This window comes from Ranitomeya imitator, chromosome 4 (genome assembly GCF_032444005.1).
Source record: "Ranitomeya imitator isolate aRanImi1 chromosome 4, aRanImi1.pri, whole genome shotgun sequence".
NCBI lineage: Eukaryota > Metazoa > Chordata > Amphibia > Anura > Dendrobatidae > Ranitomeya > Ranitomeya imitator.
In genome coordinates, this window is record NC_091285.1 from 413,817,995 (window position 1) to 413,832,104 (window position 14,110).

The window sequence follows — 14,110 nt, forward strand, 5'->3', positions numbered from 1 at the left end:
TTGTACTAGACCGCTAAACAAAGTCTTGCGCGTTTATTTGGATTTGGTCTCTACTAGTCCCATGGTTGTTCTTACCGCTTTTACTAAAGTGTCTGTCTCATGAATGGGAAAGCAATTGCAGGCCCCCCTCCGTGGAAGAAGAGGACGATAGAGAGGAGAGCGAACTGTCTGAATTAGAGGTATCGCTATCTTCTTCGCTGGAACTTGGCACCGGGGATCTATGTTTGGACCTATGTTTCCTTTTTAAACCTTTGGCACTTTTTAACGCATCTTCTACCTGGGATTTAATTAACTGTTTTAAGTCAGATGCGAATCTTGGGGACTCTTCAGAAATGGTATTTTCTATGCATATGGCACAGAGTTTTTTTTACCCATGTAGCGGGCAGTTCTACGGAGCAGATCGGACATACTCTGTGCCTGGTTTTCGTTGTACATTTCTTCCCCCAAGAAAAACACAATAAAACCCCTTTTTAGGAAATGAGCATTCACGATCACTTAGCCTCCTATTTTAAGGGGGATACCGGTTCTGGCGTAGGAGTAGCTTCCTCGACTTGAACCGTTACTGGTCTTCCGGATCCACCCGAGCCTCTGCTACATTGAGATCCTGAACTGCGATGCTGGGAAGGAGTATCATGCTGTCGTCGCTGCGGTTGGCGCTTTTTCGGCGGGGACTGCAGAATTTCTTCTGCCGGTTGCTCCTTCTCGGGCCGGGATCACACGCGAGATACGGCCGAGTCTCGCAGGTGAAAACCCAGCTCTGGCACCGGCACTTGGGAGCAGAGCGTGCAGCCGCACAGCAATACATGGAGCCGCACACTCCACTCTGGAGTGCAGGCACCAGAGCTTGGTTTTCACCTGCAAGACTCTGCCGTATCTCGCGTATGTGTGATCCCAGCCTCACTCATGGTGAGCCTTTTCCCAGAGCACCAGCCACTCTGTTTTCTGCTTTCTTTTATGCATAAGCGGGACGGCACACCGCTGGATCCATTACCCAGAGATGCCGTGCGCCGCCCCTGAAGTGACCCCTGCGACAAGCATTCTGGGACTACCAGAATGCTTTGCAGTCGGTACGCGTGTGCGCTCATTCTCCGGCGTCCTCGCTTCCTGAAGGGAGCATGGCCATCACCCGCCTCCAGACCACGCCGAAGGAGACCACCACCGCACCCGACCAGCCTCAGCCCTGGGTTTACAGGCGCACAGCGGAGGAAGCGCCGCTCCATGACGCCCAGCAGGAGAACCGACGATAAGACACCAGGTGACCGCCATCACCTATTACCGGCTACTAGCTTTTTTTTATAGGGAGAAGCAGACTGGATCTTTCTTCTCTGCTTCTCCCCCGCTCACACACAAGGCCCACGACCCTGGGATCGTGGCCTTTGGGGAGGGATATCCACCGTGTCCAAAGCAGGGCCCCCCACTGCCAGTAATCGCACCGATGGACCCCCGGCATCCCACGACGAATATGCTGCAGGTTCCCAGTCAGGGACAGGAAACCGAACTGATGTGGGAGAGAGGTACCGCCTTTTTCACCTGTAGGTGTCTTGTCCCTGAGGGAGGATCACTCTCTCTCTCCATGGTGCCGTCATGGGGGTAAGAGAAAAAGAGGTTAGATTATACTCACCTAGGGGCGGTCCCGTTCGATGGGCGTCCTCTTCTTGCCTTCATGCTCCGGCAGAGCAAAGTACTGAAGTGCACAGGCGCCGGAAAAGGTCAGAGGCCTGACGCCTGCACACTGCAGTACTTTGCTCTGCCCTCAACAGGGCACACAAAGTACGCCTGCGCAGGAGCCGTGGCAGGAAGACAAGAATAGCACATCATCCTATGAATATGGGAGGCCCTGACTGCGACGCCCATTGGACTGCACCGCCCTCCCATGTGAGTATAATCTAACCTCTTTTTCTCATCTTTCAGGATACATCGGGGGCTTATCTACAGCATTACAGAATGCTGTAGATAAGCCCCTGATGCCGGTGGGCTTAGCTCGCCTTCGATTTTGGGGATGACAGGTTCCCTATATAAACTTCGGTCCGGTGCACACCTGGTCACCAGAGCTTGTGTATAATTGGCAACAAGAGAATGGTCAGTTCTGGAAAATGATGCAACTAAACAAGGGCCAACTACCATGTATACTTCCTTATATTCACAACATTACTCAAGATTAGGGGTTGTGTTCCTACTCTGTGCCCCCCAACTCCACTTCTAAGTTTTGTAGTTATGTTTCCTTTGTCTTGAGAGATAATAGGGGCAACCGCTGGCAGCATCACTTATAGAGGAAGAGCGGACACTGTCACGCAAAGTGTATGAGAATACTAAATGTAATGGGGACAGGGATAAATGGCTTGCAGCATGTGCCCACCTGGGTTATCACTCTGCATGGGGGGGGCTGCTGTAGATATTTTACCTAGTAAACCATACGACTGACTCACAAACTTGGGTGGTATAACAGAGACAGCTTGGTCTTCTGGTTGTGTCTGTATGCAAATCGCAGGTAAATGTAATGGAGGGCTGCCTTTACTTTCCTGCTCCAATCCCATTATTGGAGGAAAAAAGAAAACTTGTCCATGTATGCCTCACCCTGGCCATAATACACTCGGACTGCACTTACATGCGGGAATTAACTTGCCCTCTATACCACAGCACCATTATGTCCATGGCTCTAGTAGCATTTGCATACGAGAAAACAGTTCACAAAACGCCATGAAGCACATATTTTGTCACACAAGGTAAAATTCATTTTTGTAAGTTTTATTTGCACTTTTTCTTTTCACAGAAAGTTTAGCTGCATATTTTTTTTGCATTCACGCAAATTTTTATTTCTGCCAACTGATGATCTCATCTGACGGCTTGCTTCTTTTTTTTTTTGTTTTTTTCTTATCCATTACAATTTTTTTAAAGTATTTTCTTGTATTTTATTTTTTTTAAAACAAGTCCATCAAGGAAAGCTCTACACCCTCCTAACCCCACCGTCTTCTCCCCTCCCCAATCTCTCCCATAATGCATATGTAGCACTTGGGCACACAGCATTGCCTGGAGAACCCCTTCACCCCCGAATATTAGGACAATGTGGCACTGTGGGGGATTGGGATATCAGTACACTTCTGGCACGGTTTGATCACCGAGGTTCTTACTACTGTGGAAACCACAGCTCTACAGGGAACATTTTCCTCTGACCAGAAGTGAAGGGGTTTAACTTTTATGATTTTTCCCAGTTCTTTACATTATCTTCAGCACACGTTACATGGGGACGCCATCCACAAAGCTTTCTGGTCTGTGTTTGCCCTTGCTTTGCGTCCCCCATTTGGCATCACACACTATGGGGTATAGAAGCCAATCCACAATGGTTCTCTGTTCGGAAGGTGCCGTCTTAGTGGCCTGGGTAACCTGACTTCACTGAGAGGAACAAGAAAAGAAAATCATTATACATATGGAGACTGCTTACATGTACCAGAATCAAAATTCTGCCTAAAAAAATGCAAGATATTTTACAACAGTTACAGGAATGGAGGGGTGATGGAACCGTTTTTGAAATGGTCAATGGAAAAAAAAACAAGGTGACGCTTGGTCCTGGGCTTCAATACTCTACGATTGTAAATTTACAGAGCAGGATTAAAGATCCTGCAATCTATTAAGACAGCCCAAGACACCAGCAAGAAAACAAAAGCAGTTTATCGCTTTTGTCATGGAAACAGGTTCCCTTCAAAGGGTAAGGGCTGTCACTATGAACCAGAGCTTGGCAGCAGGGCGTATATTTTCCTGAAACACACCAGCGTTTCAAAGAAAGCATACTTTAACCCCCTTCACACATGATGTACATTTATGTTACAGGTCATGTCCCTGCCTTTGATGTGGCTCGCATGCTGAGCCCGCACCTTTCTCCACACATGATGGCTGGTTTAATCAGCCATCATGTGCCTTTATCAGGTTATAGGCAGAGCTCCACCCGCGGCTATTAACCTGTTAAATTCTGCTGTCAATCTCTTAACAGCAGCATTTAATACCACCGGCAGGGGGGAGGGCGCCAGGGGTATGCTGATGAATTCAAATAAAAGTTTTATTGAAACTTCTCTCATAAAACTGTCTTATCGCTCCTGCTCTACAACATCCTGCCTGCAGTTCAGATTTCATTTAAGAGACCAAAGCACTTTTTTTTAGGCTAGAGTCCTCACTAAAAAAATGAACTCTGCTATGCACAAATTAAGTGGCAAATATAACGGCACACTTACAATGGTGCCGCCATGTGCATAGATGGAATGAAAAAGCCTGGTATGGCTTCTGTTCTCAGGAGAAGCTCCTGAGATGCACATTGTAATAAGTCTTGAAAATACATTCTGCAAAATGATGGCAATTAAGGAAATCCATGTACAGTGTGTAGCTTCAGATGGGTATGTGTCAAATAGGAGCTACAGTTTCGAGCAGGCGGTTGTACCAGGTATGAATCACCTGTTCCCACCAGCAGTAAAAACCAACCTGGGATCCAAAGCAAACAACTCACCGTGGCAGACAGGCTGGTGACGTAGGAGCACTGCTATCGGAATAACCTGGTGAAATCTCTCAGAGCCCAACACACCTGTTTACATTCCTCCGCACTGGAACACACAAAGGAAAGTCAGTAGTTACCAGGCACAAGGGTGTGGGTCACAGAATCACCCAAACACAGGCCAGAAAGGTAGAAGATTCTAAAAGTGTGATGTGGAAATAACATGACAACGCACACGTATCTCAGGTGATGGCCCCTTGGTCTATCGGGTCGTCCGATTGACATCAGACCTGATCTTTGTGCGATACTGTTGCACATCTTGTCTAATGCGTGGTCACCCAGTAATCTGTCTCACCTTGTGACTTGCTTATGGAAATCTGTTAATTGTTTATGTGTCACTGTTATAGCACCCCCTGATATCTCCTTTGGTAAACTCTTCAACGATGTTTCCAGCCACCTACAAAATGTCTGAAAGGAGAAATTAAAAAGGGTTCACTCGCATAAACTCGGATTCTGAATATGCAAGTTACAAACCAAGAATTTCGGGAAGAAACTTGCCCAGTTAGGGTATGTTTACACGTCGCATTTTTGCACCAAAGGAATGCAGCATTTTAATGTCCCACCTAAGTGAATGTGATTTCTGAAATCTCATACACATGTTGCTTATTTTTCCCATACAGATTTAAAGCCGTTTCAAATCTGCATTATGTCAATTCTTTCAGTGTTTTTCACCCATAGGGGAAGACACACAAAAAAAGCGAAGCATCAATAAACACATACAAAAAATACATGGCACAAACATGCGTTTTTGCATGTATGCATTTTTCCAGCATATGAGAGTCCACCAAAATTGACTTCCAATGAATTACTGCACTAGCAAAAGTCATTCATTTCAAGGCTATCAGCCAATATGAGCAAAGAGATCCACAGAGAACGTTTTCCTTACCGGCCTGTCGCACATCATGATCTCCCAGATGACTTCAGCCACATCAGGCAAGGTATAAGGTGGGAGGCAGAAACAGCACGAATGTAGAAGCTGATTAATCAGTTGTTGCCCAAACTGGCCCAGCACCTGTTGGATCAGGTCTTTCCGTACCTCAAAGTTTTCTTCATGCTTGAAATTCAGACAGAGGAAACAAGACGTGAAAAGCTTCTCTGACGGGATCAAATACCAATCCTTGTTACAAAACATCTCATTTTCACACGAAAGAAGATTTCCTATCTTAAGTCATTATATATAGAAAAATAGTATTTACAGTCCCTAAAAGATTATTCCCAAAATGTTCGCTTTTATCCACAAGATGGTAACTAGTGATCGGTGGGGGTTTGTTATCCCCACTGATCCCGCGAACAGGGCTCTGAGATGCCCCATTGGAATAAAGCAGTAGCCACACATGTGAACCTCCACATTATTAAATCTCTCTGGGACTACAGGACATTATTCAGTACAGCACTCAGTTTTCACCAGTGTCACAAAGAATGAATGGAGCACTGGCTCGAAAAAGCAGTGAACAGAATTTTCTTGTTTAGGATACCTTTCTTAGGCAGGTTTCAGACATGACAGTCATGTTCCGAGAACGGACCGTGATATCCAGAGAAACAAGGAGCCTTCTGATCCAAACTTGGCCGTAATCACATATTTCAAGCTGCAACCTTTCCTAGTCATGTGTAAGGATGGCTGGCTGCCTATGAAAACACTGCTCGAGACATGTTTCAACAGTCAGAGAAGCGTAAAACAAAACTTCTTGACTGATTGCAATGTTTTGCTTTTTTTTTAAATTTTCTATAGCTTCATCCTCCTCCATTCAGTCTTTGTGTCCAGCTCTAAAACTGTCACTGATTCAGCAAAACAGGTTTACAAATGGACTCGGAGCAGTATGAGGCTGGAGGAAAAAAAAAAAAAATTTTGAGCTCAGTGAGCCGAGAAGCTTTTATTTCTCCAATCACAGCCCTACTCCAAGGCTGACTGAAGAGATCAGTCATGCTTGCTCATGATGCGGATCCTCTGATACTCTTAAGCAGAGTTTCTTCAGGCTGCAACCCATCCAGACAAGATCGTGCTGCAGTTTCATATATGTGATGGCGGCCATTTTTTATCATATTCCTGGAGAATCTCTTTAACAGCCTCATACAAGCCTATGACACTGTTGAGTTCAGGTCGTGAGACCTGCAGCCGATCAAACAGCAATCATGTGAAACCATCCTTAGACTTGAACTACATTATATTTATATTATCTCATGTGTACTAGGTACACTTCTTGTTGTCTAATTACTTAAAAATTAGTTACAAATTATTTTTCTTTTCAAAATGTCATCACCTCAACTACAGGAGACCTAAATTATCTTCATGAGCAATGAATTGACTCCCAAGCTCCTCCACCTACAGCAACCATTCAGCACAGAGTAAGACTTACATCATTGGACACCCCAGTGTGGATAAGATCACGGAGAAACTTCATGACACTACAGTTGGCATCTCGATGGTCTAGTGTTGTAGCAGCGATGGCCCACTGCAGAACATGCCCCAGGACCTGGCTGCGCAGCAGGACAACAGGACAACGCTGGATGAACCTATGGGAGCACATACACAAGGTGACATGATGAATGCAAAGAACTGGAAAGAGGATATTGCGAATACAAAATTAAATAAGCCTAATACCCAGAAGTGATGGACATTACACACTAATTTACAATCAGGAAGCAATTGATAACTGGCAAAACAGAACAGAATGGTCCTCATTCCTCCTGTACCAGTTATGACTTGTATTGTTTAAGATTATTGTACTTGTATTTATTATGTATACCCCTCCTCACATGTAAAGCGCCATGGAATAAATGGCGCTATAACAATAAATAATAATAATGGGGTAAAATGATAAAAATGGTTGGACAGTATGTGGCATAAGTGCACTCAATCAGTTCATAATAAGAGGATTCCTACATACATTACCTTGTTAAGAGCCGGAACATGTCATCTACTGTATCTGGGTGATTACGGAGCCCATTTGGATGCTCAAGTAGTTGAAAGGTGGGAACACACAGAGCCTGGTATTAAACATAAGGAAAATGTCAGGTAATTTCACATTACAAGGCGACAATGCTTACATGGAAATAGGCTGCTGCAGAAGGAAAGCAGAGCTTTCTATCCTCTGGGAAGAAACGTACCTGCAGCATATCAAGCAAACCTTGCTGACAACCTTCCTCCATTCCATACTCATCCACCAGAATGCTGCCTAGGTAGAGGAAGCATGAGTGTTGGTGCATCTGGTACACGTCTACCATCTAGTGAGGAAACACAGAGTTAATGCATGGAGGGATAAATGGAATTGTAGACACAATAACACATGTACAGTTTACAATGCTGAAGTTCAGTAGATTTGAGAAAAATAAAATAAGTATTGGAACATTATAGCGACACATACGAGCACCATTGTATGGATACAGGGTCTCCAGAAACCCAAAATGTGTGCACTGGTGATCAGTGCTGTAATCTTCTAGTTAGAACCTTCTTTTCATTGGTCATATGGACAGAATCAGTAGAAGATCAATAGTGTAGACCATCCACTGGCCTCCAAAGGCCAGATACCCCCCTGTGCTCTTCTGAACACGGTCAGCTTTGAGCTAATGTTGGAGAAGCTGGCACGCAAGAAAAAAAGCACTTTAATCCACAGTCCTAGCGTTTTCTTGGCGATATAGGAGAAGCACATAACAAAAGCACCTGAGGCCTTTCATTGCACAGATCGGTGGGGGGGGGTCTACTCTTGCATATAAATCAGTGGATATAATCCACTATTCCAATATGGCTGCTGTATATTGTGAAATACCTGAGTTACAAGAGGCTGTAAGAGAGCAGCCGATCCCTTCCCGACACACCGAACAGCAAAGCGGAGACATCGACAACACCGCTCCACAATACGATTGTCCGCCCGGTGCTTATTTAAGGTTTCTGACATCACAGGCCATATCTGAGAATAGAGGACATTAACTGTGTAGTAGGCACCACCCGAATAAAGAGATGCAGTGCCACACACCCAAAATACAAACACGATGGAAAAAACTGGGACTAGCCCCCATAATACTGTATGTCAAACAGCCAAAATGTACAAAAAAAAAAGACGCCTTTTCTATTAAATAGCGTAATGTCCTTCTCCTTGTATACACCATGCTTCTTTGGTCTTATTTGGAATGGGTATTAATTGATCCTAGTTCATTCGCTGATCTGTGGGTAATTATTTCTGATCTATGGCTTATGTATATGTGATTTATAGGTTTTGGATCTATCCGGGGAGAAGGTTTCGGTCTTCACATGTATTATTATGTGGAGACGAAGAGGGTGATTTTACACTTTGAGAAGCAATTAAAATCTGCAACAATGAATGATGCTCATTTTGGATAATTAGTAGGGTTGAGCGAATAGCTTCAGATAAGTGCTTATCCGAATAGCTGCCTCGGTAACCCGGATACCTGGAGCGCTCCTGATAATCAGCTGCCTGTGTCATGGCTGTGTGACAGTCACAACACATGCATGGAGAGCCTGTGTGTTGGGCTCTCAGCCGCGACACATGCAGATACGGCGCCGAACACCTGATTATCAGGAGCGCTCCAGGTTACCGAGGCAGCTATTCGGGAAGCACTGTAGCACTTATCCAAAGCTATTCACGCATCCCTAATAATTTGTAAAGAAATTACGGTATATATTTTCGTACATTTTAGCTGCTTAACTTGCTATAGTAGAGTGGCTAGTGCCTTTTTTTTTTTTTTTACTTACACACTGCTGTGTCCCAGTTACAACATGAACATGCTGTGTCACCAGAAAAATTCTTTAGATGGGTTGACAACAGCCCCACTTTTGGTACTTACTTCTTGAATGACTCTTTGACATGGATGTGTCTGCCCATTTTCCACAGTGGGCGCAGTATGCCTTAAAAAAAACAAAACAGGTTTTAGCATCAGTTTCAGTATAATCCTCTACTTTATTTTTTATATTCTCTAACATCAAAATATTACCATGAGATAACTAAATGTCTTATGACAAACTTACCTAAAGATGACCGCCAGTCTATCCAGAAACAGTGTAGGGTCAGACGATATACCATTATTAGGATCCTGTGAGAGAAGCTGAGTAAAATGAGCAGAAAATCAGAAAATGCACTCTATATTCACACACCCAACAGACGCTCCCCCAAACAGACTCTCCCACAATTTTCCAACAGGCGCTCCCCCAAACAGACGCTCCCACAATTTTCCAACAGACGCTCCCCCAAACAGACTCTCCCACAATTTTCCAACAGACGCTCCCCCAAACAGACGCTCCCACAATTTTCCAACAGACGCTCCCCCAAACAGACGCTCCCACAATTTTCCAACAGACGCTCCCAGCAGACGCTCCCCCCAAATCTCCAACAGACGCTCCCCCCAACTCTCCAACAGACGCTCCCCCCAACTCTCCAACAGACGCTCCCCCCAACTCTCCAACAGATGCTCCCCCAACTCTCCAACAAACGCTCCCCCCAACTCTCCAACAGACGCTCCCCCAACTCTCCAACAGACGCTCCCCCCAACTCTCCAACAGACGCTCCCCCAACTCTCCAACAGACGCTCCCCCCAACTCTCCAACAGACGCTCCCCCAATTCTCCAAGACGCTCCCCCAACTCTCCAACAGACGCTCCCCACAACAGACGCTCCCCACAACAGACGCTCCCCACAACAGACGCTCCCCACAACAGACGCTCCCCACAACAGACGCTCCCCACAACTCTCCAACAGACGCTCCCCCCAACAGACGCTCCCACTTTCCTTAAAACCATAAGCAAACAATCACAATATAGCCAATGATCAGAACTGACAGCGGATTTTGTGTCAGGGGTCTTGAATGTTTTGTACTGGTGAGACAGGATGCCAATACCCCTTTAAGACTACACCCAAAATATTTCTGTGCAGATGCTCTTGACCATGAAAATTACTTTTTTCCTTTGATATCACACTTTTGACCTCTACATAGAACACTCTGAATATTAGTAAAAAGTTTGCTAGTTGCATACAAATCATTCAATCATTTCATCTGAATTACATATGAGAAAGCAAGCCAATCATAAATATATAGGACAGAATTTCTCACCTTTTTAAGTGATTCAACCTGGACAGAACACAGCTCGCTCAAGCACTCCGAGATCTTATCCAGAGGCAGACGTGTCAGGACTAATGCTGTGCCTACAGTGGGGTAGTGAGATGGAAATGGGTGTGAGAGTGGAAATACTTTTATGCCCTGCCATAAATAACGTGAAATACATAGCATCCATAATTTCATTGAGGTCTTGCATTGTTTCTACTATATATTACAATACAGTCTATTAATATCAGACCTGTGAGCGTCAGACTCCTGGCACTGATCAACTGACTAAGGGTGCGTGTCCTCGGTCCTTAACATCCGGAATTTCTGCACCCCATACATAGGGCCCTGTGATTTACCTTGCGGCGATGGAGTGTTGCCGCAAGGTAAATAGACATGCTGCGTTCTAAAAAGACGCGCCGCATGTCCGTAACCGCAGGGTGCGTGCTCGCATGCATACTGGAGACGGGAAAAAAATTCCCTCCACTATGCGGTAACATCTGGACACTGCGGGTTGAACGCTGCGGCTCTACGCAGCGTCCAATCCACAGCTAAGGCTACTCTCACACTAGCGTCGTTTTCAATACGTCGCAATGCGTCATTTAGGGGAAAAAACGCATCCTGCAAAGTTGTTTGCAGGATGCGTTTTTGCCCCAAAGAGTAACATTACCGACGAATTGACACACGTCGCAACAGTTGTGCGACGGTTGCGCCGGACCACCGGGAACAAAAAACGTTAAATGTAACGTTTTTTGCTGCCGACGGACCGCTTTTTCCGACCGCGCATGCGCGGCCGGATCTCCGCCCCCACCTCCCCGCACCTCACAATGGGGCAGCGGATGCGCCGGAGAAATGCATCCGCTGCACCCGTTGTGCGGCGCAACAAACGCTAGCGTCGGAATCTCGGCCCGACGCAATGCGACGGGCCGAATCCGACGCTAGTGTGAAAGTAGCCTAATCCGGATGTAATCTTGAACGTGAACACATACTCTAATGGTCCTATGGCACTGCAGCGGCATCTACGATTTCTTCACTTTTTACCAAGCACTGCTCTGTAGATTTTGAGCTGTAATATCAGGCACAGACACCACAAAATTAAGTGTTGTGCTTGGTGAAAGGGGAAAAACTCAGACCTCGCTGAAGTGACAACCTGACGCAGAACTCCAGTGGCCGATCAATCAGCCGAATAGTGGGGTTGCCAGAAGTAGGATCCCAGAGATCCAATGTCAATGGCATCCATAGAACAGGACATCAATATCAAGTCCAAGAAATAGGGATTTTTGTGTGTACTCACCGTAAAATCCTTTTCTCCGAGCCACTCATTGGGGGACACAGGACCATGGGTTATGCTGCTGTCACTAGGAGGCTGACACTAAGCTGAGACAAAAAAGGGTTAGCTCCTCCCCTGCAGTATACACCCTCATGCTGGCATGCAGAGACCCAGTTAAGTGCAAAAGCAGTAGGATAATGAGAACAATATATCAAAAAACATTGGAACATAACATGTCAAACAACAGTCAAAGACTAAAAAAGATAACTAGCCGTAAGGCTACCAGGGTGGGTGCTGTGTCCCCCAATGAGTGGCTCGGAGAAAAGGATTTTACGGTGAGTACACACAAAAATCCCTATTTCTCCTTCGCCTCATTGGGGGACACAGGACCATGGGACGTCCCAAAGCAGTCCCTGGGAGGGAAACAATACAACCACGTAACTTCATGTACCATCTGACTACCAATGCGCAACGGCCGCCTGCAGGATACGCCTGCCAAGGGCCGCGTCCGCAGAGGATTGGATATGCACATTGTAATGCTTTGTGAAGGTATGCAGGCTGGACCACGTTGCGGCCTTGCAAACCTGCTCCGCTGATGCCTGGTGCCGGATGGCCCAGGAAGCACCCATCGACCGAGTGGAGTGAGCTCTAATCCCCGCCGGGATAGGACTGCCCCTGACCCGATAGGATTCCTGGATAGCAGATCGGATCCATCTAGCTATCGTGGATTTAGACGCCGCCAAACCCTTTCTGTGACCCTCCAGGAGCACGAAAAGGGCGTCCGATTTTCTGAAGTGTGCCGTCCTGGAAATGTACCTCCTGAGAGCCCGTACCACGTCCAGAGTATGGAGAGCCTTCTCGACCCTATGTTTAGGCTGCGGACAAAAGGAGGGAAGGATGATGTCCTCGTTAAGGTGGAAAGAGGAGACCACCTTTGGAAGAAACGCGGGAGAAGGACGTAGGACTACCTTGTCCTGATGAAAGGCAAGGAAAGGTGCCCGACAGGATAGAGCGGCGAGCTCTGAAACCCTTCTGATGGACGTCACCGCTACCAGGAAGGCAACCTTCCAAGAGAGAACAGAGAGCGGAACGTCTTGAAGGGGTTCGAACGGCGGTTCCTGGAGAGCCCCCAGGACCAAATTGAGATCCCAGGTCTCCAAAGGCATCCTGTAAGGAGGAACAACATGGGAGACTCCCTGAATGAAAGTCTTGACCTGAAGGTTGGTGGCGATCCTACGCTGGAACAGCACGGATAAGGCTGAGATCTGACCTTTAAGAGAGCTCAGGGCCAAACCGGAATCCAGACCGGACTGAAGGAAATTCAGGATACAAGGGATGGAGAAGCTGAGCGGAGGGAGCCCTCGGAGCCTGCACCAAGAAAAGAAGGTCTTCCAGACGCGGTGGTAGATAGAGGCAGAGGACGCCTTGCGAGCACTTAGCATGGTAGGAATGACCTGCTGAGAGAAACCAGCACGAGCTAGAATCCAGGTTTCAACAGCCACGCCGTCAAACGTAGGGCCCCTGAGCTCTGATGGTAGATCGGTCCTTGGCGAAGTAGGTCTGGGCGGTCTGGCAACCGCAAGGGGACGTCGGCTACGAGCTGAACGAGCTCCGCGTACCAAGCGCGACGAGGCCAGTCTGGGGCGACCAGAATGACCGGTCCTCCCTCCGTCCTGATCTTTCGGATGACCTTCGGCAGTAAGGGAAGAGGAGGAAACACGTATGGGAGTTGAAAATGATGCCACGGAGAAATTAGCGCGTCCACTCCAATGGCCTGGGGATCCCGAGATCGAGCGATGAAGTTGTGGACCTTGGCGTTCCATCTGGATGCCATCAGATCCACGTCCGGGGTCCCCCAGCGAAGACAGATCTGGTGAAAAACTTCTGGGTGAAGTTCCCATTCCCCCGAGGCAAGGCCCTGGCGGCTCAGGGAGTCCGCTGCCCAGTTCTCGACTCCCGGAATGTGCACCGCCGAGATGATGGAGTGGTTGGTCTCGGCCCAACGAAGGATGAGAGAGACTTCCCTCATCGCCGCCCTGCTGCGGGTACCCCCCTGGTGGTTGATGTAAGCCACCGCCGTGACGTTGTCCGATTGGACTCTTATTGGGTGACCCGCAAGCAGAGCGTGGAAGTGAATCAGAGCAAGTCTGATAGCACGAATCTCCAGAATGTTGATGGGGAGGCTGGATTCCCGAGCAGTCCAACGACCCTGGGCCGAGTGGTGAAGAAACACCGCCCCCCAGCCAAGAAGAC

General features: G+C 47.0%; 1 protein-coding gene across 2 annotated transcripts in view; it reads right to left on the reverse strand.

Moving 5' to 3' along the window:
* Positions 1–2,729: 2,729 nt before the first annotated feature.
* Positions 2,730–14,110, reverse strand: part of TNPO3 (transportin 3) — a 62,391-nt gene continuing 51,010 nt past the window's right edge. Inside the window, exons 13-23 of one of the 2 annotated variants that reach the window (XM_069765431.1) lie at positions 10,597–10,688; positions 9,519–9,583; positions 9,338–9,398; positions 8,302–8,442; positions 7,643–7,759; positions 7,428–7,522; positions 6,892–7,048; positions 5,424–5,591; positions 4,833–4,945; positions 4,493–4,586; positions 2,730–3,390 (exon numbers count right to left, since the gene is read on the reverse strand). In XM_069765431.1, the coding sequence (XP_069621532.1) occupies positions 4,526–4,586; positions 4,833–4,945; positions 5,424–5,591; positions 6,892–7,048; positions 7,428–7,522; positions 7,643–7,759; positions 8,302–8,442; positions 9,338–9,398; positions 9,519–9,583; positions 10,597–10,688 (1,070 nt within the window). In that variant the 3' untranslated portion in view covers positions 2,730–3,390; positions 4,493–4,525. Of the gene's footprint in view, positions 3,391–4,492; positions 4,587–4,832; positions 4,946–5,423; positions 5,592–6,891; positions 7,049–7,427; positions 7,523–7,642; positions 7,760–8,301; positions 8,443–9,337; positions 9,399–9,518; positions 9,596–10,596; positions 10,689–14,110 lie in introns of both variants that reach the window. The other variant, XM_069765430.1, reaches the window with a different exon arrangement.